Below are 24,449 nucleotides of genomic sequence, written 5' to 3' on the forward strand. Positions count from 1 at the left end.
CAATATTCGAAAACGTGGTAGACCGCGAAAACTAACCTCAATATCGGACACCGGACAAGTTGGAGTAAGAAGCTCAATAGAAATCCGCAATGGAGGAGACGTAACGGAAAGGACACCGGGTATCGCGCACCCAACGGTTAGTGTCAAGAAACGTGGAAGGCCGCGGAAACGCGAAAAGACAGATAGTGGTGATGCCACGAAGAGGCGAGATGACGGGACATTGGAGGAGACAACACCCAATGGAGCTAAGAATCGCACTTCGTCAATCAAGCAACATCTGTCAGCCCGTACCAATTGTCGTGAGTTGTACAGTGATAATGTTTTCTCAATATTGTCACGTGGTAGATGTGCGTTACATTTGGCTGTGTTAGAAGCTTTGTATATCCGTAAGTTAGATCCTGAACTTTGCGTACAGAAAGAAAATGTGTTGTCGCTACAATTTTTTGGTGTTACTCCTCGTCGAGGTGGTAACAATGTAACTTAATTTGCTCACTATGTTGTTGTCACTATTATTATCTTCCTTCGAGTTTTGTGTCGTGCTAAACTTGATAATAATTATTATTATTATTATTAAAGTAGAAAGGAAAAGGACATATGGAAACGAGTTAAGAGTAACTCTTCCATCACTGTAACTAGATACTATATACAGTCAGAAAGTGCAACCACTAGGCACAAAACTGACAGAGTACTGAGACATTCGACGTCCTGACACCTAGCTTCAACACATCTCCGGAGCGCTAACCGACAGCCTTCCAACTTGGAAGGTTCAAGGTTATGGAAAGACCAAAGAGGGGAAGGCAAGCGCAACGAAAACGAGCACAAGCTACAGTCCTAACGGAACAAAGAATGTCGATTGTCACTGGACGATGACGAGACAAGACTGTATATAGTATCTAGTTACAGTGATGGAAGAGTTACTCTTAACTCGTTTCCATATGTCCTTTTCCTTTCTACTTTTATTATTGGCTCAATACCCGAGTTTCAAATTGCACACCTGATGAGCCGTCACGAACCATACGGCGAAACGTACGTCGTGTGAAACAACTTGTTTTGTAGTCAACTAGTCCATCACAATGTCATGCATGAGGAGTACTGTAGGAGTTTAGATTTCGGCTTGTACAATTCGTTCTCGCAAAGCTTCCCCCTTCTTAACTTATCTTTGATATTTTTGACCCACCCAAGTTGGGTGGTGTGCTGCTTTGCTGCTTCGAATTGTAGTTAGACCGCTTTGTCAAATCGCCTACTTGTCTCGTCATCGTCCAGTGACAATCGACATTCTTTGTTCCGTTGGGACTGTAGCTTGTGCTCGTTTTCGTTGCGCTTGCCTTCCCCTCTTTGGTCTTTCCATAACCTTGAACCTTCCAAGTTGGAAGGCTGTCGGTTAGCGCTACGGAGATGTGTTGAAGCTAGGTGTCAGGACGTCGAATGTCTCAGTACTCTGTCAGTTTTGTGCCTAGTTGTTGCACTTTCTGACTGTATATAGTATCTAGTTACAGTGATGGAAGAGTTACTCTTAACTCGTTTCCATATGTCCTTTTCCTTTCTACTTTTATTATTGGCTCAATACCCGAGTTTCAAATTATTATTATTATTATTATTATTCTCAATTCATGGATGACATGGTGTCAACCAATATTATGAATGAGGGCTACCAGCCATGGAATAAAAGAACAAGAAGGCAAAAATGCACACGCAAAATATGGCAAGTTAAATGAGAATAAAAATGAAATAAAAGTAAATCAATCCAAAACCCAAATGAATTGTACAGGTAGCATATATGTGATTTACTTTGGAGCTTGAAGTAATACACAAAGAGAATTGAAATCAATGATTAGTAAATGAAGATCGGCGTACGTGTATATTTATCAAGCTTAAAAGCGCATTGAGGGTGTTGCTGGACTTTAATTGCTGAGGAAGAGAATCCCATAATTGGTATGCTAGGAATACAGGCGATTTGCTCATAGAATTGTTTCTTGCAATCGGGAAACGAAGCGAGTTCCGGCTTGTTGAGGATTCATTGAACCAGTTTAAGGAATGCTGCACATGCTGAGGGGCAGTGAAAAGTTTGATTTTGTGAATGTATACGCAGGAGGGTTGGCCAATGTAATGTTTCAGAGGAAATGTACAGCAATTTTCATAGAGAACGGCTATGTTGGTCTCGGGCGGCAAACGAAGTATTGCCCGGAGAATCCGTCGATGCACAATCTCCAGCTTTGCAAAGAGGCGATTACCAGCGCCACACCACACCACACAGCAATACAAGAAAATAGGCAAAATGTATGTATGATAAAAGGTCTTTCGGCATTCTGGTGAAATGTGGGGGAGATGGCCATAAAGAATACCGACGACTGAGCTTGCCCGCTTTTCCAGATTCCGGAAATGGTGGGACCAGTCCAATTTGCTATCAAGTGTAACGCCAAGGTGCTTGTGACGAGAGGTTATAGGTTAGAGGTCGTGTTCCAACACTAGAGGAACACGACCTCCATGTCAAAATGGTATTGGAGCGTCTTGAATCGGCTGGTCTGCGCTTGAACCGGGACAAATGTGTGTTTGGCCGTTCATCTGTCACTTTCCTCGGCCACATCATTGATTCAACCGGAATAACGCCGACAGCTGAGAAAATGCAAGATGTGCTGGACGCCAAGGCACCAACTAACGTATCGCAGCTCAGAAGCTATTTGGGCTTGATCAACTACTATCACAAGTTTGTACGGAACTTAAGTACTGTGTTCAAACCCCTGTACGAATTGCTTTCCAAGAAGCAGTGGCGTTAGTCTGACTGTGAACAGTCTGCTTTTGAGGAAAGCAAAGCTATGCTACTAGAAGCACCATGCCGTGTGCATTGCGACCCGAAGCTGCCAATTGTCGTCAGTTGTGATGCGTCACCGTATGGTATTGGTGCCGTTCTCTCACACATCACTGCGGATGGAGACGAGCATCCAGTCGTGTTTGCATCGAGGACATTGCCATCAGCGGAACAGAAATATGCACAGATCGAGAAAGAAGGCCTGGCTATGGTGTTCGCCGTCAAGCGCTTTCATAAGTATTTATTTGGCTGCTTGTTTGTGCTGCAGACTGACCACAAGCCTCTACTTGGTCTATTTCAGGAAGATCGTCCGATTCCGCCGATGGCCAGTGGTTGCATCCAATGCTGGGCCCTACTACTAGCAAGCTATGACTACCAGCTTCAGTTCAAGTCGGGCAGCAACAATGGTAATGCTGATGTACTCAGTTGGCTACCCAGGGGCGTACATAGGGCGGTTCCCGGGATGCCCGGGAACCAGTAAAATAATTTCGATGTGGATACGGAGAATGTTTTTGATCAAGGCCCAGCGTGCATGCAGTGCATGCATGCCTTGGCGCCTGCAGTCCGCCTGACAGTGCGACGACGCGACGTCGACGGTGACTAGACAAGGTGTAAAAGTGCTGCTGAGGCATTTTTTTGTGACACAGCGTAGATCTACTGAACTTACTGGGTGCAACAAATTCTCTACAATACGAGTTACATCGATTCCTCGATCTCAGAGTCATTTCCTTTGCAGTTTGTTTCGACAAAGCTGGTTACGTTTTTGACGATGCTTTCGCTTTATGGAAAAGAAAAATGAAGAGTCGACATCCAGAGGGCCAGCGCTCTATTCAGAGCTATTTTGAGCAGGAGGCAAAGCGTGTAGCCAGTGACGAAGGTCAAGCGATAGATGAGATTGCGGCCGCACCTGACTTTCAAGTGGAGTCTGCAACGAGCAGCACAGAGGACGGAATCGTCGGCGAAGCTGTAGAGCAGCCGTAGTTGGAAGCTGCTGGATCATCCAAGACTTACTTCAGTGACATTGGAGTGCGTTGGAAAGGATATTCTGAAAGTGTACTTCCACGGTGGAATCCCTGATTTCTCCGAAATTTGCCTGACATGGAAAAGATTTCCATCATTGACAATCATTGTGCGCCACTAGCTGCACTGAATTGAAGGCGAAGGATTTCGTTTCCTGTGCGTGCCCAGACGGGTGGCAAACAGTGCCGCTTTCAACTATCCTTGTTTGAGGAGTTTCCCTGTGTAGTCGTTTGACCGGCGTGCCATGGTGGCATTTGCTTGCCCTGTGTAATGTTTGCTCCAGGTGATTCGAAGTTTGGGCAGCTTTACCGCAGTCCTCCCGAGAATATAACCCGACTCAAGACTGAGCGTGTGGATGTGCTTCAGCGACTCGTTTCATGGCATAACATGAAATCGTCCTGCTGAACAAAACATCCATAAAAATGCCTTGGCAAAGTTCAGTCTTTTTAAATCAAATATGCGTAGCAGTGACATTATCCAGCAGTTTTTGCAGAAACTTCGTCGGATACGTATAAGAGCACTAGCCGTGTGGAATTATGTTGGTTGATCAGTTGGCATGGGAACCACTCCTGGTGGCGAGCGGTGTACGCCCCTGCTACCATCACCCTCATTGGTACCAGAAGTCCCAACACCGGCCGAATTCGTTCTGTCGATGTCTGTCCTAGAGAACACTCCGGTCACATCCACCACCATTGCTCAATGGACAAGCAAAGATCCGGTGCTGTAACTTGTTCTCAAGTACGTCCAAGAAGTTTGGCCGGACAACACCCCCGTGGATTATCAAGCATATTCCCGTCGCCGTAATGAGCTTTAAGTGATAAGTGGCTGTCTTTTGCTGGGCTCACGTGTTATTATTCCCCCAAGAGGCCGTGAGACGCTCCTGGAAGAATTACATGAAGGTCACTCGGGCATAACCCGGATGAAAGCCCACGCCCGCAGCTACATCTGGTGGCCATCTATTGACGACGAGATAGAGCTCAAGGTCAAGAGCTGCCAACCGTGCCAATCCATTCAGAAGTCACCAGCCCTTCAGCCGCTACATCCCTGGGAATGGCCAGGTAAACCATGGGTGCGTCTGCATGTCGATTACGCAAGTCCAGTTGAGGGGAAGATGCTCCTGGTTATCGTTGACAGTTTCAGTAAGTTTATTGAAGTCTGAAGAAGGGCTGAGGCTTCCTGCAGCTTCATCTGTGAAAAGAATTCGGGTGGACACACCCATTCCCATAGCGCTGCACATCACATCCGAACCAGTTCCGTTATTTTTTTATTGAAGTCCACCCGGTATCATCTGCAACCTCGGCTTCCACTATTGCCAAGCTCCGTCAGACATTTGCAGCGCACGGACTGCCACTTCAAATTGTTTCCGACAATGGCTCAGTATTTACCAGCGAAGAATTTCAACGATTCTGTTCTGCTACTGGTATCAGGCATACCCGCTCATCTCCGTACCACCCAGCAAGCAACGGTCTAGCTGAGCATGTTGTACAAACCGTCAAGAATGCGCTGAAGAAGTCTGTTGGTGGTTTTGATTTGGAATCCCGTCTGTATTGGTTCCTGTTTCAGTATCGCTTTACGCCACAATCAACTACTGGTCAATCTCCATTTAAACTCATGATGGATCATAAGCCTCGGTCCCGTCTTGACCTCACATTTCCGGACTCTTCTAAGAAGGTTTTCAGCCGACAGCAAGCAGCCGTAGACCGCCGCCCGGCTCACTCGTCGTCGTTCTGCTGTGGCGACCCTGTATCCTGTGTCAACTTTGCTGGCTCACCTAAATGGATGGATGGAGTTCTTGAAGAGTGTCAAGGCCCAACCACATTTACTGTGCGCCTACCCAATGGCAGATTGTGGAAACGGCACAGTGACCACATCTGCCCACGATTGCCGGCCGAGGAGCCACCTGTTGCTCCGCCAGAACAGGCAACGACCGCATGTCCAGCTGCTGTTCCATCTCGTCAACCTCTGAACCGTCCAGTGTCGACATCATCTGTGCCGGATTCAGACGCAACCGAACTACAGCCTTCAGTTGATTCTGTGCCAACAGTCGTATCTGCCTCACCAGTTCCTCCAGCACCGGAATCAGTCACGCTTCCAGAGTCGCAGTCAGCTGGGTCGACTCCTGCTATTCATGAGTCACTCAACTAGAGCTGTTTAGGCGCCCGTCCGTTTGAACTTGTAACAGTTCTATCATATCTACTCAGAGATAGATCTGCTGTCTTATTTATGTGTTTACAGCTATATTTCGCCATGTCTTGTGTTACTGTTTCTACAAGTGATTTGTTAAATTTTGTTATTGTTTACTTAGTCTTTGTTTCATCTAGGGTGGGAGGGATGTGATATCCATGTACATCTCTTATGTGTTGACGTCACCAAGACGTCACTAGGACTCTGCATGCACGCAGGCCAACCTGTGCTGCCTTGCCCATTTGTTGTTGTTCTGTCTTGCGAGTCCCTGAAGTGACTTCCTCTTTGTTGGCTTATGAAATAGAACTATACATACGGGTAACATCCTAGTCTCAGTCTGAGTTGTAATGGATACAGTGTTACGCTTTGCTTTACCTCCTTATGCAATTAGGATTATATCCATAGCATCTCACCTTCAAGTGGTCCACCACCAGGTAATTGTGCATGAGCACAGAGCATAATGCTCAGGCACAGCAGCAGAACAGTTACACGTCTGGTGGAGACTAGAACCATATTCGCCTTCTTCTTCCCAAGAGATGGGCCAGATAATTATGGTTCTGGGAGGATGCCGTCACTGGCTGTAGTGTGTAGAAACATAAAAGAAGTGACAATGTTATAGCAATGAATAACATAATGTGTGTGATCCGCGCTTGGAACACTCACTTCCAACTATTCCCACCTCCCTGATAGTTGTAAAGTCCTTTTGTACCGTTGCTACATTTTGCCTCTGTTCGACTACGCCGACACTGCATGGTGTGGTCTAAATTCAACTTTGTCCACTAAACTTGGAACAAATCATAGAAAGACTTTCAAACGGATATTTGGACTGCTCCAGTTATTTAGCTGTGCCCAATTAATGGCAATTATATGCTCGGACCGCCTTATCTCCGCTCTGTGAGCGCAGCCAAGACCATTTATGTACCCTTGCTCATAAAATGTATACTAAACGAATTCCCCAACACTTGGGAAAGTATGACTGGTTCCAGTGTCATAGACCTACTCGAAATCAAGTATCTTTGCCTGTTCCTCGTTTTTCTTTAGTTCTTAACTCACCATTGTTTATGGCATAATTATCGCTTTTGGCACTCCCTTACCTATAGTATTCGTTGTGCTGAGATACTTTCCGCTTTCAAGAATGCTCTTCGAAAGTAATGCTCTAAATATAATTTGCAAATAATCGACGTGGAGACAACAATTTTATAATAGCAATAAAAAGAACAAATTCTGCAGTCATCGCCACACTACAACGAAGTCATGAAAGTTTACCAGAATTAATTTTCTTGTCACATTCATCAGTGGAAAGTCGTGACTGAAGAGTAACCATGCTGAACAATGATTAAATATACATTCAATGATGTGTTACGAGAACAAACTACAGTGCCAAAATAGAAAGAGGGAAGGTGAGACAATAGCAGTGAAGTGAGAGCTAAGTGCAACGGTGGGTGAAAAACTAATAATTATAACGCTAAAACTGTGTAGTGAGACAAACAATCATGCTGTGCACCTACGAAAACAATTTTAACGCAACTACATGTTTCTTCTGCTTACAAAGATCAGGCTTATGCAAACGAATACAAACAGCCTCAAGTACTTTCAACTGACTAGCATACCGTGCACGACAAAGAACAGAAAAACTAAAATCATCATACACCTGCAGACACTTAGGGTGAGACAACAAGTGAAGAAAAACGGCAGACTTCTTACGATCACAATCACCATCTGATTCCTCGTCTCCAACAACCGCAACCTCGTCCTCCGTTTCATCTCCCAACTCGTCCTCAGTGTCGTCCTCCGTGTCATTCTCCTCATCAACACTGATCGGTCCCAGGCTCGTTTGACGTTGTTTAACCTCTGTTCGTTGACTCCTCCTTTGATCTTGATGGCAACTTGTTACCATTGTTGTTGTTGTTGTTGTTGTTGTTGTTGTTGTTGTTGTTGTTAAATCTTGTGTTCCCAGTGTCCTCGCCGGTGCTTGATCTCCAGTACTGTAATAATTCATTGAATAATTAGCCGTTGATCGTCTAGGTCTTTGAATGTTGATTGTGTTACTTTCTTTGTTGAATTCCGTTCCCTTCAGCCTTCTTTCTCGTTGTTCACAATCAGTGCTTGCCTCATCCATATATGCACGTGCCACCGACACCACAGACTCAGCCCCAGCACCGCCGATGATAGATGTAGGTGGCGGTTCTGGGGGAGGCAACGGCAAAGACGGCGATGAGGGCATTACCTCATCACAGCGTCCACTTTGGTCTTGAGCTGAATGTTGTTGTGGTGTGTTATCTTGTGTTGTTATGGTGCATTGTGTTGTGGTGACAATATGCCCATTACCCGACTCCAAGACTCTCGATACGGGTAATGGAGGCACTATTGCCGATGACGGAAATTGTGCTAACGATGGCTGTGGCCGAGGGTTCTTCAGTGGCCTGCCGCGTTTTGGTCGCAGTGCCCGTGCCGAGCCAGTCAGCATATGCAGTGGGACGTGCTGCTTGATACGTGCGTTCAGATGTTGAAGAGTCCTACCAACGTACCGACTACCGCATTGTCGGCACTCAAATTGGTATACCAATTTAGATGCAAGTTGGGTTGGTAGGACATCCTTCCTCACCGTGAACGCACGTACAGTTGTGAAAACGGGTACAAAATGTACCGCGTAGTAAGTTTGCTGTACAATTTTCCGTACCAAGCGACTCATGGATAATGAGAGGTTACCTTTCCAGGGGAGAGAAAGATACGTGGGACATTTGTCCGGGCCAAAACGTTTTTCCTTTTTATCCAGCCTTTCGCTCATGAGTTCCTTCAATAGATCGTCAGGGTACCCGTTCTTTAGAAAAACGGACTTAAGGAAGTCTAGTTCCTCAGCTAGTTTGGAAGAGGAGCAAATACGTTCTGCTCGATCCACCAAGTTACGCACTAAATTCACCTTGTATTGGTACGAACAATACGAGTCAAACATTATGTACTGGCCGGTGAATGTAGGCTTTCTGTACACAGATGTTACGGTACCCTGACTAGACTTTTCCACAAGGACGTCTAGAAAGGGAAGTTTGTTGGCTTGTTCGTGTTCACACGTAAAACGTATGGAAGGATGTAGGTCATTTAGAATACCAAGAAAGATTTGGCTATCTTCAAGAGAATCAAACCAGGTGAAGGAATCATCAACAAAACGAACGTACAATGCTGGCCACAACTGTTCTGCAATCAGTGACTCGCAGTAACCAACGAACACATTCGCTAAAACTGGACCCAATGGAGAGCCCATGGCTACCCCATCAACCTGCCTGTACATAATGTCACCGAAGGAAAACTCCACACCAGTCGTCACGAGCAACATCAGTTCCCGGAACGCCGTCTCCGATATCCATGGCGGGTCAACTTCATCATTTCGGTACAACACATCTAGGCAAATATTGATAGTCTCTTCTAACGGGACGTTCGTGAACAGACTAACAACATCAAAAGAGCACATATGCGCGGAGGCCGGAACCGGGTGGGAGCGAAGGACGTCAATGAATTCGAAGGTGTCTTTAACTGTATGTTTGCAATAGAACGTTTGCACGATGTCAAGCCAACCACACAGCCATTTAGAGATATTATATTGTGGTGATGCAACCATGGATAATATGGGGCGCAACGGACAGTTCGGTTTATGTATTTTTGGTAGCCCATAGAGACGTAGAGATTGGGGGAGGGTTGAAATCAACCCGGGGCGAGAAATCGTACTAACGTACTTCTGTGCGTTTCTCGCGCCGGGTTTGAATAGCACTGCACATGCAAATAATTTTTAAGATTTGTCGAAAAATCGCTAACCTTGTCGCCGATTTTGGATGGCTCCAATGAGAATCGACGAAAATCTACCAAATTTTGTTGCAAAGTGCGTTTACGAACGAATGATGTTGCTGCAAGCATGACCGCTCGAGCTCTCTACTTCAGTACTTGTAGAACTAGTGCGTTGAGGTCGTGTGACTCGTGTCCTTTGACCTCCTCTCAAACCAACATTAGCCATTCGGAAGAACGATACTAATAAAATACTAGAATTTTTATGGCAATAAATAAGATAAATTGTGCACTCATAACAACAGCAAAAATGAAAAAAGTTAAGTTCCATAACGTTTTCTTGTGACTTTCATCAGTGGAATGGCGTCACATAAAAATGTAATAAATCAAACACACACTTATATACATGTAGCTAAGTTTGCACCTTTGCAATGTGTGAATATAGTGTATGTGAGAAAGGTAGTGGCAGATGAATGTGATACTGTGTGAATGAATGTAATGGTGCGTGTGTATTACTTGAAGAGTGTGAGTGATACACATTTTTCTTTCCGTTTACATAGCACAGGGTCACGATTACGAATATACACAGCTTCCAACACCTGCAATTGCTTGAAGAAACGTGCGCAACGAATAACACTAAACCAGGAAGCTGGAAGCTGGAAGCTTCCTGGAAGCTGGAAGCTGTGTATATTCGTACTCGTGACCCTGTGCTATGTAAACAGAAAGAAAACGTTGTAAAAAATGTATTAGCAAAGTACACGCTTGGTTCAGCATCAGTGTAATACTCTGAAATGCACATGCATGATACGCAAGCAATTTGCAAACTGCATTTGTTTGGACAAGACTAGCATACAGGGAAAGTATATGGCTGGGTCAGTTGACCTGAGAAAGCTGCATGTGGTTCTCAAAGCCAGCTAGCTACTCAGTAACTGGAGACTGATGAACACCATCATCTATGTAATTGTCACTGGATTCCATCGGACTGAAATCATGCATTGCCAGATACTGTATGGTATAGAAATGTTGTCTCTTTGACAAGAAACTCAAACAAATCATGATAGTAGAAAATGATCCACATAGTAACTCCCTCGTGTGTTTTCTGGTGGAGGAGTCGCCAAACAAGGCTGCTTTAAAAAAGTAGCCTGATCACACAGGATCATCATAGAAAAAATCTGTCTGAACCGGATGACATTGGGCAATAATGCCTGTGCAAAATTGTCCACATCATGCATATATTGGTACACCGCAACTTTATACCCGCAAGCATTTCGTTTAGTGTCTTGTCTTCCAATGCTGCGTTCTCGTCCATGCGTGTGCCAGCAGCGCTATGGCTCCAAGACCTGCGCAGTACGGTTTAGACAAATTTGGTGATGTGTTGAGACGTAGGTTGTCAGATTTCAACCCGCCATGTATACAAAATGAATGGCGCGTTTACATGACGCATTGCGCTAGACCCGGGTTGAAATTTCACCCCCAAGGGGAGGGTTGAAATCAACCCGGGGCGAGATTGGGGGAGGGTTGAAATCAACCCGGGGCGAGAAATCGTACTAACGTACTTTTGTGCGTATCTCGCGCCAGGTTTGAATAGCACTGCACATGCAAATAATTTTTAAAATATTGCGCGAAAGTATTCACGTGACCATACAGGACTATCGTACAGACTTTCAACCCACTTTCAACCCGGGCTGAACTCGACCCAGGTTGAAAATTCTCACACAGCCTATTTACTTACCAAGAGTACAGCCAATACACGGATGGGTGGGTGACCCAAGCACGGAAAGAGACTGGGGCGTTAGAAGTCATCACACAAACCCTGCGACACTGCGTGGCCTTACCTGAGGGCAGTTTGCAAAGCGCCGTCAACTGTTTGTCTGGAATCCCCAAATTGTACGAAGAACAGATAGGCCGTGACTGCAGCCACAAAGCTGAAAACCCATCAACAGCACACAGGGTGGCGTCCGAAAGTCAAGTAAATTGTTATCCTATTTGAGTGATGCATCCTCAGCGACGCGTTGTCGTTGTAACGAAGACACAATGGAACTCATGTAGCTCGGACTCAGAGATCGAGAGCGAGCAAAAACTCGCATTATTTGATTTGTCAGCCACGAAATGTTGGCTCGTGCTGCGTAGCGCTGGACTGCTTGTTTCATGCATGCAGGGTGTGTTTGTGTACGTGTGCGATCCCAGGAGTCAGCGTGCAGCAAGCAAGATGGTCTGACTCACTGGTTCTCACAACCGCACCTCACACGGCAACGTACTTTTCACTGTTCCTCGTTACACTCACATAATAATATTATGACACATTGCGTCAGTCTCTTAGTTTCCACCTGTCAATGTCGCGCGTATCCATAAGTATAGGATATTGCACGGTTCCGAGGGGATTATTTTTCAAATCCCCAAGGCACGCAGCGCCGCGGGGATTATGAAAAATAATCCTCGGGGACACTGTGCAATATCCTGTATAGACCACACTTTTCGGGTGATCAGCATGCAGCGCAGCGCTGCTGCAGCAGCAGCATGAACCAGTACATGTGCAGTGCGAACGGAACACTGAAGGACGCTCGTCGTCTCTCCGGGTTTACATGTAGATCCACTTGTTGGTTTTGACTGAGGCCGCTGGCGAGTGCGGAATGTCACACACAATCTTTGGTTAGTCTCCCAAGACGAAGCCTCATGAAGTCCGCTGCTTGTTGGTAGCTGACAAGACCGTGAGAAAAGGCGGTGCTGATTGTGATCAAGTCAAGACAACGAAATACTGTAGTAGTAGATATTGTAATCAGAATTTTGAAAATAATTTGAGGTGCTTTGTTCGTCTGACACCAATTACATATGCTGCGTGGATCGTGGAGGCGATTTATTCCCAGTACAAATCAAAGACTACAATGAAGAATTGTCAGACACTGACGTCCGTCCTATGGCTTAGTCTAATGTTGTAAGACTAAGAGTACCCGAAATGGTTTGTGATCGTGTGGAACAAATTTGACAAGACCAGTGAAGCGTGAATGCCACATGTAGAACCAATGACATTGAGTTTAGTGGCAAGGCACAGTAGAATGCTGGCTTGATACGATAACGGGACTGTAAGACCTTTAGACAACACGGTCTAACCACAATTCAAAACAAAGCAACAACCACTCAACCTGGGAGGCTCAATTTTATCAAGGATAAGAAATTCCCCTCTTTGGAATTTTCACAAATATCCATGAACATTCCAAGTTGGAAGACCGTTGGTTTAGCGCTATGGAGAAGTGCTCAAGCTCACTTCCTTGCTGTGGAATGTCTCAGTACTCCTAGTCAGTCTGGTTCTACCTTGTGCTGACTGGTCAAAACCTGGATTAGTTGGTGGACTTTAACGCAGAACTTGTGCCCCACCGTTTTCCTTGTTTCCATTTAATATTTTCCTTGGCTCTCCATCTGAGTACAGTAGGTATCGGTTATAGCGTGGGCGTTTGAAAAACGACTTTCTATTCTTTTTTCCGATATTTCTTACACACGATAAATCAAGTGTGGTATAATCACATTCATGTGTGCAGGGGCAGGAAGATCATCGTAGATCTACATGCAACGCAGTACTTCTGTGCATGTGGCTGGTCAGAGTCCCATACTCGCCATAGGCTTGCCATGATCGTGGCTATGCAAAATGAGTTACATGACCCAACAGTTGAATGAAGTGACGACGCAACGAGAGTCAGATCAGAACGGAATTGGACAGATGTTATTACTACGGGCGATACACTTTGTACTAATCTGGCATGTTTCGCTACACAAAGTCCGTTCTTAGGACCGATATAATCTACTATGGGATAAAATTGCTTGTAAGAATAAATGTGCACTTGAAATCCATGTTATGATTACGAAAACATGAGAAATCATTCTTGTTGGCAGTATATTCTTTTACACGACCACGCTATAACCGATACGCACTGTACTTAGTATACAACACTAATTACTGGCATGCACTTCAAACCAAGGAAGCCACCCCACCACATGCGCTCTCTGGCCGACCGCATCACAAAAGCAACATGATTCCAAGTTGTAGTAATGTATATACTGACAAACACACATGACCCAGAGCATCACGCATCATTCGTTGCAACTAATCCTAGTTTCATGCCCATAGGCAATCATCAGACAATGATGGGCCTATGGCCATGGAACTACTAGTTGCAACAAATGATGCGTGGTGCTCTGTGTCGTGTGTAAGATAGGTCTATTCGAATGAGTATAGAGCACTCTACCGAGCCGGATGACTCTCATTTGTGATACTGACAAAATGTAATTTCCTCCATACAGCGCTGTTTCGACCACTAAGGCCTCATCAGTGAAGGTTGAAAAAAATGAACGGGTGGAATTAATTTGGAAGCACAGTTTTATACGCAGAATGAAATGAAGAACAAGAAGCGCGATCCAGTGCTTCCAGCGAGGTATTAACAGACAGAAAACACACGGGGAGAAAAGGTGCAAAATAACACTGCTACACGCCATAAGTGTACTGAGGATATCAATGAATGGCTGGAATTAATTTGGAAGCACAGTTTTATACGCAGAATGAAATGAAGAACAGGAAGCGCGATCCAGTGTTTAGAGGTATTAAGAGACAGAAAACACACGGAGAGAAAAGGTGCAAAATGACACTGCTACGCGCCATAAGTGTACTGAGGATACCATTTGAGTACAATGTACCTCAAACCAACGAGTCTGGTGGCAATGGAGGTTGTGCGAATGAATAACAATAATCTATATTTCAAGATTACCCAATCTGTGGGGATCTCGTGTTTGTGTACCGGTATGTACAATTATCATTGTACTGAAGTAGTTGGGAAAAGAAGAAAAAAAGTGTGCAAAGTAAGTTCTGAAAAGATAGATGCTGCACAAAAGATACAGTGACAGAACAAGCATTTAAATCAATGATTACACATTAGAGGTAATCACGCAATGGTTGTAAATCAGCGGAACGGCTTATGGGCACTGAGTGTACAGCCTGAGTCGGCGGTTTCGCTTGAGCTAGAGGTGCATCGCTGTGCCGCGACTTTTCTTGCCACAGCATCTCAACTGAAGATGTAATTGGATAAACTCTACAGATCTAGCCACGATCTGGCATAAGTGCATACACCAACCAACTAGCTGCAGCACAATCACAACCTCCACACCACAAAGTCACATGCAGACTCACACGCAGACCCACATCCACACACATTCACACTCACAAAGCCACATGCAGACCCACACGCAGACCCACACCCACACACATTCACACTCACACTCCACAACCGCACCTACTTCAGTACAAACCCACACCCACACACCAAACACACACTAGCATGCCGGCGTGGACAAACACACACGAGTACCTACTCGTCCACTCACTCAAATACATATCCACCACTTGTGTATGTGTGTCTCGATTTCTCTCTCTCTCTCATCTCACCATATTACAACAAATCTGCAACAGTGCCATATGCATGGAGGTGACACCACTGCTAGCATTGTTCTGATTGAGAGCCTCATATGTGTGACCCGTTGCAACAGTGGACGTATCATGCTCTCCTGGGCTTCCTTCAGCTCCGCCAAGAGGGACCATGTTCAAATAGGCGTAAGATGGATTTTTTGCCGCTCCTGTTTGCAATGGACTTGATTGAGCTCCAGTTATGTCTAATGGGGTATTTGTTGCATTCCTGTTCTAAGATGCCTCAGCATAGAGTTGCTCAGGAACAGTCGCAGTGATTCCGTACGCTTCATTTGCCACCAGCTCGTCTGACGGTATCAGGCGTGGGTGCTGTGCAGTAGATGGATCCACCTCATTTTTTCTCACAGCTGCAGACCTTGATGGGGCTTCATTTGTGTTTACTGAGGTATTTGTTGCATTCCCGCTCTCAGATGTCTCAGCATAGAGTTGCTCAGGAACAGCCGCAGTGATTCCGTACGCTTCATTTGCCACCAGCTCGTGTGACGATATCAGGCGTGGGTGCTGTGCAGTAGATGGATCCACCACATTTTTTCTCACAGCTGCAGACCTATGTTGAGATTGATGTCTTGTAGCTCTGATGACTATGATCATCATGAAAATGATGACACAAATGGCCAGCCCCAACGCGGCAGAAAGCGCTATTACTGGAGTATCACTCACTTTGGCATCTTCTGGAGATGCCAGTGAATCACCTGCAGATAGACGAAGTTCAATATTAAAAGGAGAGGAGAAGGACAAATGAGTATGAGTTATAAGTAAAACAGTTTGCCAATTTACCTAGATAACGTTAATGCTGTCCGAATGTACAACAACTAGGCACAAAACTAAAACGGTACTAATCACACTACTAACACATTAAATGACTTGGCTCCTGGTTTCATTACACCTCCAATGCGCTGCCGACGCATTTCGATTGTTACTGGACGATGCGGAGACCAGCAAGGTGACTTTCTTGGAGACAGAAAGCTATTAAGGGGAAGAAAAACTCAAAGTTCAAGCTCTACCACCAACTTCAAGACTCAAGAATTTCACTAGGGAGGTTTAGCTCGCCGAATTACGTATGAAAATAACGTAGGAACAGCATGTCATTTTTATACGTAAAAATCAGTGCTGTTGGGTTCACTGTACATGATTTCCCCATGACTGCAGCATGCCTTGTTGCTTTGGAGACGCGTTGGCTGCATGCGCCCACCGCATGCACCACGAACCGAAACCGCGCTTTCCATTTTGTTTTCCATGTGGTGTGTACCTTGTGTTTCGCGCGGCTTGAACATTGCCATGAATAAATCCGGAAAGTGCGAAATATATTTAAGTCCTATGGAGGACCCGAAATCCAGTATCCGCTGAGCTCTCGCCCTGTGAACCACGTCGTTGCCGTTTCCTCACATTTCTCGTGACGTCACATTCAGTATCCACTGAGCTCTCGTCATGTCCTGAGCGTACATCGTCAGTAGCCGTTCCCTCACGTTTCAGTCGATGTACGTCGCATCGTTCCATTGCTCTTCTCCTGAGCCAAGCGCGTCTTCGGTCCCCTCACGTCGTTCCATTGCTCTACTCCTGAGCCAAGCGCGTCTTCGGTCCCCTCGCTCCGTTCCTGATCCTTGTAACCATGGTTATCCAGCTTGAAACTCTTCAGGTGAACTGTAATGCGTCAGGTGGTTGGAGTGCCAGAAGCCGAATCATCCTCATGGTTTAACCATCCTCTGCTACCAGTGTAGCCATTCAGCACTCACAGAAGAACAGCAATGTTTGATTCGACATTGTTCTTAGAAAAAGACGCGTTATTTTATAGATGGATTGCGCGCACACATTGCGCTGACAGGCCCTAGCCTAACAGACTCTCAGTCAGCTGGCGTGTAAGAGTTGTGATGCAGCACTCGCAGTCACACCATTACATAGAGTCTACCATGGTCTACCGCGCGTAGTCTAGTCGTTGTCTGCAACACAGTACAATGTTTATGCATTCAAGTCGAGAGATCTAGAGTCGCACATGGTATGCAGCGCACGGACTTTGCCCGCCCTCGAATATTTCGAATTTTTGAACCTTCGACCTAGATTTTATCCAATCGATTATTCGTTGAGGTCCAAGAGATCGAGGAAATTCGAATAATCAATGTATTACTCGTTACATCACTAGTATGTCCATGTACATGCATATAAATAATATTGTTACCTGATGACGAGGTCAATGATGCATTGGTTCCTGTTGAAATGCTTTGGTAGGAGTTAGCGGTGCTATGTTCCAATGTCCCTGACGAACCAGTTGGTGCAGTCGAAACTACAGTGCATTTCAACATAATGTGCAAACAAGTTTTTCAGGTTTTTCAAGAAGAAAAAATGCATGAAGAGAAATTAAATTATGCCGGGACAAGAGGAAGGACAAAAATTATACGAGTTATGAATAAGCTTAATACCCATCAAGCACAGTAACCATAACAAGACTCACAGGGTGTACTGAGACATATATGGACAGCCGGACCAGACACCTACTTGATGTAGTTCAAACACATCTCTTTAGCACAAACCTTTAGCCTTCCAACTTGGAAGGTTCAGGTTAGTAAATGTGAGGGGAAGGAAAGCGCAATGAAGATGAGCATGAGCTACATCCCACGAGAACAAAGAATGCCGAATAGTACTGGATGATGACGAAGCTAGTAAGACTATTGGACATACCGGTCTAGCTAAAATCAAAGACATAAAGCAACAGCCAACCCACGGGAGGCTCGATTCTATGTATTCTGCATAGAGAGTAGAAGGCATGCAAAGACTAATGCTAGTAATGTTGGTAAATCAAAACGCCAATATACTACTGAACTCCAATTTTGAAATTTCAAATTTGGACTTCACAGAGAATTTCAAAGTTTCAGTTGGTTAGAGCATTGCTCGCGAATAGCAAGGTCCCTGGTTCGAGTCCCCGTGGTGTGACTAATGATTTTTTCTTTCTTTCATATCTGGCTTGCAAGTGTTGAGTTTCGGAAAGAAAAGAGCAGTACGTGGCATGTGGCCTCTAATTTCCTTGAACTCCAATTTGATGTCAATATGATAGGCTAGTTAAATTAAGTGCAATAACAAGTATTTCTTCAATGTACTACATGCATCTGCGCAATCCACACCAGTCCAAATGAACACTAGGAAATTTTAGAACCGAACGTTTTTGTTCCCTTCTCTTCATGGGCTCATATATGGATAAAGCAAAAATGACTAAGACGGCAATTATACGGGCAAAGAATTGTGATTGTTGTGATGAACTACAGCAGAGTTACCGTAAAATCCCGCCAGAGCGCCCAGTCTCTCCCATCTCCCCCTCCCTGACATTTTGTCAGGGAAGTGATTGATTGTATCCTCGTGTAACTCTGTGATGCTGTACTGTACTGCAGACGGGTGCTCCACCCCATTGGAAATATCCTCAACAATGCCCACCCTCTTGACCAGGGATCGCACAAACCCTGAGTTTCGATTGGTCTGTACGACTCCTGGCGCTTGACCTTTGATCGGTGTACGAGACACATGAACAATTTTCGTAGGGTGAGTACTTTTTCATGTAGTACTGAATGCGGTAACTAGTACTCGCCCATCCTCCCCTCCCCACCTGGACCTTCTCGAAGGGTGGCGGCGGAGGTAGGGGTGCTTTGGCGGGATTTTACGGTACTACTAAACGGGCTGATATGCGGAGTGATTCGAAAGTTGACTATGTCTGGTGCCGAAACATCGCTACTCGTATAGTCTTAGGCATGTACGCCACGCTAGCAAGGGTAGATTACAACGCAAGTTTCAAGGCCTAAGGGAGGAACAAGTCTGGGTGCGACAAACTGATAAGCAGTTTTCTACACCAGTTGATCATGAGCCTGAATCCAATGACCTTGTTGTATCATCAGGCGAATCATCAGGCGAATTTGTATCTGACGATATGAAGCCATTTACAAGTATCAATGTAGAAATATCTAGAGGGGAAAGGGAAGTCCTCCCTAAAGGTCCTAGAAAACCATGGAGTTGAAGAAGCTAGAGACCAACATTGAATCAATGATTTTCCGGTTGGGGTAGGTAATGGGTCCACTTCAATTTTTCAAAATGGGAGCTAGCGACACTACAAAGGTAAGTGTCAGCACCAGCCAGACGATTTGTCCGTGGAACAGGAGGCAGGGTTAGCAAGGCTGAAGCAAGATATTATGAAATTGTATAGGACCTATCACCCTCCACATATCCACAATCTGACAGAAGATGAAAAGGCCGTGATTGCATCGTTACAGGAAAGAACAAAGGCAGGCTAAATCATCATCGAGCAGTTCGACAAAGCGAAATTGACCGAATTAGGCAAGATCAAGTATGTTATGAGCGGAGTGAGATAACAGGAGAGGAGCTGGAGAAACTGACACTACAAGCCGAACGCCTAGATCGTACTCAGCTCAAGGATGAATTCGTTACTCTGACGATGCCTCAGCACGCACGCCTACCTGAGTTTTATGGGTTACCAAAGACTCATAAACGGAACGTTTCCTTGCGGCCGGTTGTAGCAGCGTGTGATACCCCAACGACTGCTATATGAATCATATTTCAGAGGATATATTACTGCTGGCCTGCCAGCACATGGAGTGTCGTCAATGTTCTGCAGGTTCTGCAGGCTTGGGGACCCAATCCCAAATTGCCTAGGAAATGTCTGACGCGGCACGTTACCGTGCAGCTGGCTTTGACTCAGGCCTCCCGTTCATCTTGGAGCTTCGTAATCTGTCCGTATTCAACTGCCATCAACTCCCGAAGGTACATGCTGTACTAGACCTTGCCTCCGTAAGCAAGACAAATGTTCCAGACTTAAGGCCTTCCTGGTTCCCTGGTTTGCAAGGGACAAACTTCTTTGTCCACATTCCTGTCTTGAGGAGTACTGTGACATTCAGTATTTCGACACAGCCTGGCCATAGTGTCGCAGTATTATGTTCTGTGTCCTGTGTTAGTTATTTTTAATTGACTGTCACCCTTTTCTCCCTTCATGTCTCCGACTTGAAGGGCACCTGTACATATGGTGTATCCTAGACACATTTGTACTGTAATCAGGCACTCTGCGAGATGCCAGTTCCTTCACTCCACATCCGCGATTCTCCTTCGCGCATAACACTTGGCTACGCCCTTGCCTTGCTGGAGGCGGTGGATCACTTTAATAGTCACAGTGTCACATTCGAAGCCGAAGCTCCGAAGTGTAATCGTAGATTCCGCTAGCAGCTCCTTCCATTCGTACTGGCACATCTCCACAACACCCAGTATGCGTTAGAAAGAGTTAAGCGCATGATTGAAGCGTTGGACACGGCGACCAACACTCCAATAGTGTTACCAATGGATGTAATAGGTCTATATCCCTCTATACCAATCCGAGAGGGACTTGAGTTTGTGATCCATCGCCTTTTGGCAGCAACACCATGCCGATATAGATCTGCTTTGGACTCCAGTCGCTGACTCTGATGATCGTGAACTGCATGTAGTATTTGTCTGTCTCTACCCTATCTCCTCAGTATGTGTATGACTAAGTATTTTTCGAGTTTTTACCTCTGTCTTCGAACATAAAAAGGGAGATGTTGTGCCGGGTTCCGTTGTTGTACCCGGTCCGTTCCGGGATTGGTTATCCCTATGTATTCCCGTACTGTGTACATAATACACAATTCCTGGTTGTGCATCTTTATCTTTCCTTGATCTATTTAAATAAACTTTAGTTGTTGTCTGTGACTTGTGGAGTGAAGTTCATCTACGGAGTGCAGGAACTAACTTGATGTTCACGCAGGAACATTACAATGTCAGGCCGCCACTCTTCGGCAACTATAGTAAGCTCTGTACACTTATTCCCTACTGAACGACAGTTTTTTGATAGGAGCGGGAGCTGGGGTGGTCCAGAATGCTGGTGAGTGGGAATGGAGTGTCAGGCAGGAAAGAATGGGTGTGCGTGTGGGTTCAGTGAGGAAGGTGGATGTGGGTCCAATAATGGCAAGGGTTGGAATGCCTTTGCTTCGGGATTGAGCAATCTACCTGGAAAAGAGGTTGGGGCCCAAACATTCAGTTCCGAAGTGTTCATTGCGAGATATAGTGTCTGATGGGGTAGTCAGAATTGAAACGCCATTCCCTCACGGTATTCGGACTCATCGTGTTTGGCCAGAAGGAGTGCTGGCATACAGTATCGGCATCCTTGCCCTCGACAGTCACTCTGGCGGAGGCAGTTCGAAAATACTCAGAGGACAGGGTTCTAGCCAAAGGGGGGGGGGGGGGTAGGGGGCGCAGCGCCCCCCTGTGAAAAAGTGCTGCCCCTACTCATTTTTCGAATTTTGTGTTTTTTCACGCCATTCAACGAAAATGCAGTCGATAATCACTACTAGAGGGTTCATAAAGGCACATTTGTGAGGGGTGAAGTCAGGGTTCACCCTGTATGTTGCATTTTGCATAGCAAGACAATTTTGGACAATGGAAAAAATGGGTCATGGGGTAACTTTTCTCATGCCCGCCCCCCTACTATATTGATCTGGCTAGAACCCTGGAGGAGTATATTATGCACTATTTTAATGCCGCGTTCCCTGTACCACTCTGCTATACTCTCTGCCTCACAACCATATGGCATATCTCCCAAGTAGAAAACCTTTCACCGGCCGCGGGCTAGGGGGGGAGGGGGGGGGGAGCAGCACCCAGGGACGGAACAGAACAGAGGACTTTCTGGGTCGGGTTGGTGTAATGTATGATACTTGGCGACGGATGCACACAAACTACGGCTGCTCATAGCAGTCTGAGGGAAATGTTGAATTTTTCGGTGTGATCATGACACGCATGTGAAACTCGCGTACACTAGCTGCCCAGTACACACAAACATATTTTCCAGGAGATCTTGTTGCGCTGTTGTTCAGCAAATGTTGATTCAGCCGCTCCACTGGGTAGCTCTGACCACGTGCAGCTCATCTGTCGAGTCCGTCTCCCTGTCACATCCAAAAATCCAACGCTACAACATCACTTCCTCCCAACATCTACCCCTACACCCCCAGGTTATAATTTCAAGTTGGTGCCACGTTGCGTATGGGATGACCTGAATGCTGAACTTGCTGATGTCCACTGGAAATGTCACCTCCGCAGCTCGCACGTGGATGACACTCTTTCGTCTTTCCACTCTATTCTTAGCAGGGCCATGAAGAAGCACCTCGGGTACTTCTCCCGGCGTCCACTCTCCCCCTCATGCCGACGTTTAGGTCAGCCACCTTGGGTTGATGCCCCCCTCCGTGCCGCCATTAAGGCAAAGCACGATTTCTACAGTGTGTGTAAGAAATACCCAACCCAGCTTAACATGCATGTATATCGATCTCAACGGAACTTGGTGAAGAGTCTGACTCGATCAAAATACCGGGGATACATTCGGTCCGTACAAGCTACGCTGCAGGAAAAAAACCGCCCATCACTGTTTCAGTTCGTGAACAAATTAAAAAATCATAAAGTATCTCGTGACATCCCGACACTCACCATTAGTTCTACGCAGCAGGTTACTACCTCTTCAGCTAAAGCCACTGCATTGAACTCTCAGTTCGCCTCAGTGGCCGTGCCTGATGACCCTTCTCTACCCATTCCCCCCATTGCCGAAGAGTCGGGTGAGGTTGACCGCCTCACATCTGTCTTTACTACGACTGCTGCCATCCGACGTTACATTCGAAGTCTGACAAGGCGCCGGGCCCAGACGGCATCACTAATCTGGTATTAAAGTCCCTTGCGCCCTCAATAGCATGCCCCTTATGTCTGATTTTCAACCTATCATTCCGCACTGGTCGTTTTCCCTCTGCATGGAAAACAGCTAATGTTATACCGATCTACAAGAAAGGGTCCCACGACGAAGCATCAAACTACCGTCCGATATCTCTACTGTCCTGTGTTTCCAAACTCTGTGAGCGCGTTTTCTACCACCAATTGTACTGTCATGTCTCGTCACGTTTGAGTTCAGCTCAGTCCGGATTTGGCAGAGGCGATTCTACCACCCTCCAGCTGACGCGCCTGGTGCAATTAGTGTGTCGACATCGGGATGCTGGAGATCTAGTCGGGATCTGTTTTTTCGATCTTGCCAAGGCCTTCGATACCGTCTGGCATCGGGGGCTTTTGGCCAAGCTTCGTGGATAATTTACTGTAGACGGCAATCCCCTGCTATGGCTGACATCTTACCTAACTGGGCGAACGCAGTACGTCACGGTACATGGGACGTCCTCGGCCGACACAACAGTACTATCCGGAGTTCCCCAGGGTTCCATCCTCGGCTCCCTTCTTTATATTTTATACGTCAATGATCTGCCCGCAGCTGCCCCGGGCACATCACTGTTCGCAGACGACACAACGCTCCTACGGGCATCTCCTAACATCACTGGCCTGATGAGTAACCTAGCTAACGGGATTCAAAGAGTAATTTCCTGGATGTCGTCTTGGCGGTTATCGCCCAATCTGTCTAAAACTAAAATCATGCTCTTTCCTTCTCAGCCCGATGTTCCGCCCTTCCTCCATCCCACTTTCCCCCAGCCTATAGACATAGTCTCCAGCCATAAGCATCTTGGCATTTTCATTGAGTCTAATCTTTCATGGGAACCCCACATCGATTACATATGTAAACGATCAAGTTCATCTTTAGAATTCTCTCTTCTCCCTGTTACCATCTCCCAATCTCTTGTATACTCAGTTTACCTACGCCCCATTTTTGATTATGCAGATACTGCTTGGGCTGGAATTTCCACAACCCGTGCTGCCAAGCTCGAAATTCACCACAAAAAAGTTCTCAAAATCCTCCTCTGAAAACCCCGCATGCTTCCATCTTCCACCCTTTATGCCCTTGCTGAGACTACCCCTTTGTCTAAGAGACGTAATTCACATCTTGTCACCCTTATCCATTCTCTCAAACTCAATCTGTGTCCACCTCACCTCCACTGTTTCAACTGGTTCTCTTCCCGTAGCACGAGAAACTCCCTTTCCCTTCCGAAACCTAAGTCCTCCTTTCTACTTCACTCTCCCTTTTGCATTGCGTACTCTGCGTGGCTGGCACTTCCCCAAGAAGCTAAGGACCTTTCTTCCCTCCGCCTTTTTAAGAGCCTTGTCGCGCCTTGACTTTGATTTTGTGTTTCTCATTTTGTTGCAATCACTGCTTATCCACGCCGGTTCCTTTTTCTTCTCCTCCCCTTCTCCCTTCCTTGCCATGGTTGGCTAACACCCTCTCTC

At 45.9% G+C, this 24,449-nt stretch overlaps 2 protein-coding genes across 2 annotated transcripts in view; both read right to left on the reverse strand.

Annotated features, from left to right (window-relative positions):
• Window positions 1-11,836, reverse strand: part of LOC135808540 (uncharacterized) — a 249,824-nt gene extending 237,988 nt beyond the window's left edge. Inside the window, exons 1-2 of the mRNA XM_065321743.1 lie at window positions 11,620-11,836; window positions 6,424-6,588 (exon numbers count right to left, since the gene is read on the reverse strand). Of these exons, the coding sequence (XP_065177815.1) occupies window positions 6,424-6,523 (100 nt within the window). The 5' untranslated portion in view covers window positions 6,524-6,588; window positions 11,620-11,836. The remainder of the gene's footprint in view (window positions 1-6,423; window positions 6,589-11,619) is intronic.
• A 2,438-nt stretch (window positions 11,837-14,274) lies between these two features.
• Window positions 14,275-24,449, reverse strand: part of LOC135808541 (uncharacterized) — a 29,965-nt gene continuing 19,790 nt past the window's right edge. The window contains exons 7-8 of the mRNA XM_065321745.1: window positions 17,425-17,529; window positions 14,275-15,943 (exon numbers count right to left, since the gene is read on the reverse strand). Of these exons, the coding sequence (XP_065177817.1) occupies window positions 15,465-15,943; window positions 17,425-17,529 (584 nt within the window). The 3' untranslated portion in view covers window positions 14,275-15,464. The remainder of the gene's footprint in view (window positions 15,944-17,424; window positions 17,530-24,449) is intronic.

Source organism: Sycon ciliatum, chromosome 2, assembly GCF_964019385.1.
Source record: "Sycon ciliatum chromosome 2, ocSycCili1.1, whole genome shotgun sequence".
NCBI classification, from domain to species: Eukaryota; Metazoa; Porifera; class Calcarea; order Leucosolenida; family Sycettidae; genus Sycon; species Sycon ciliatum.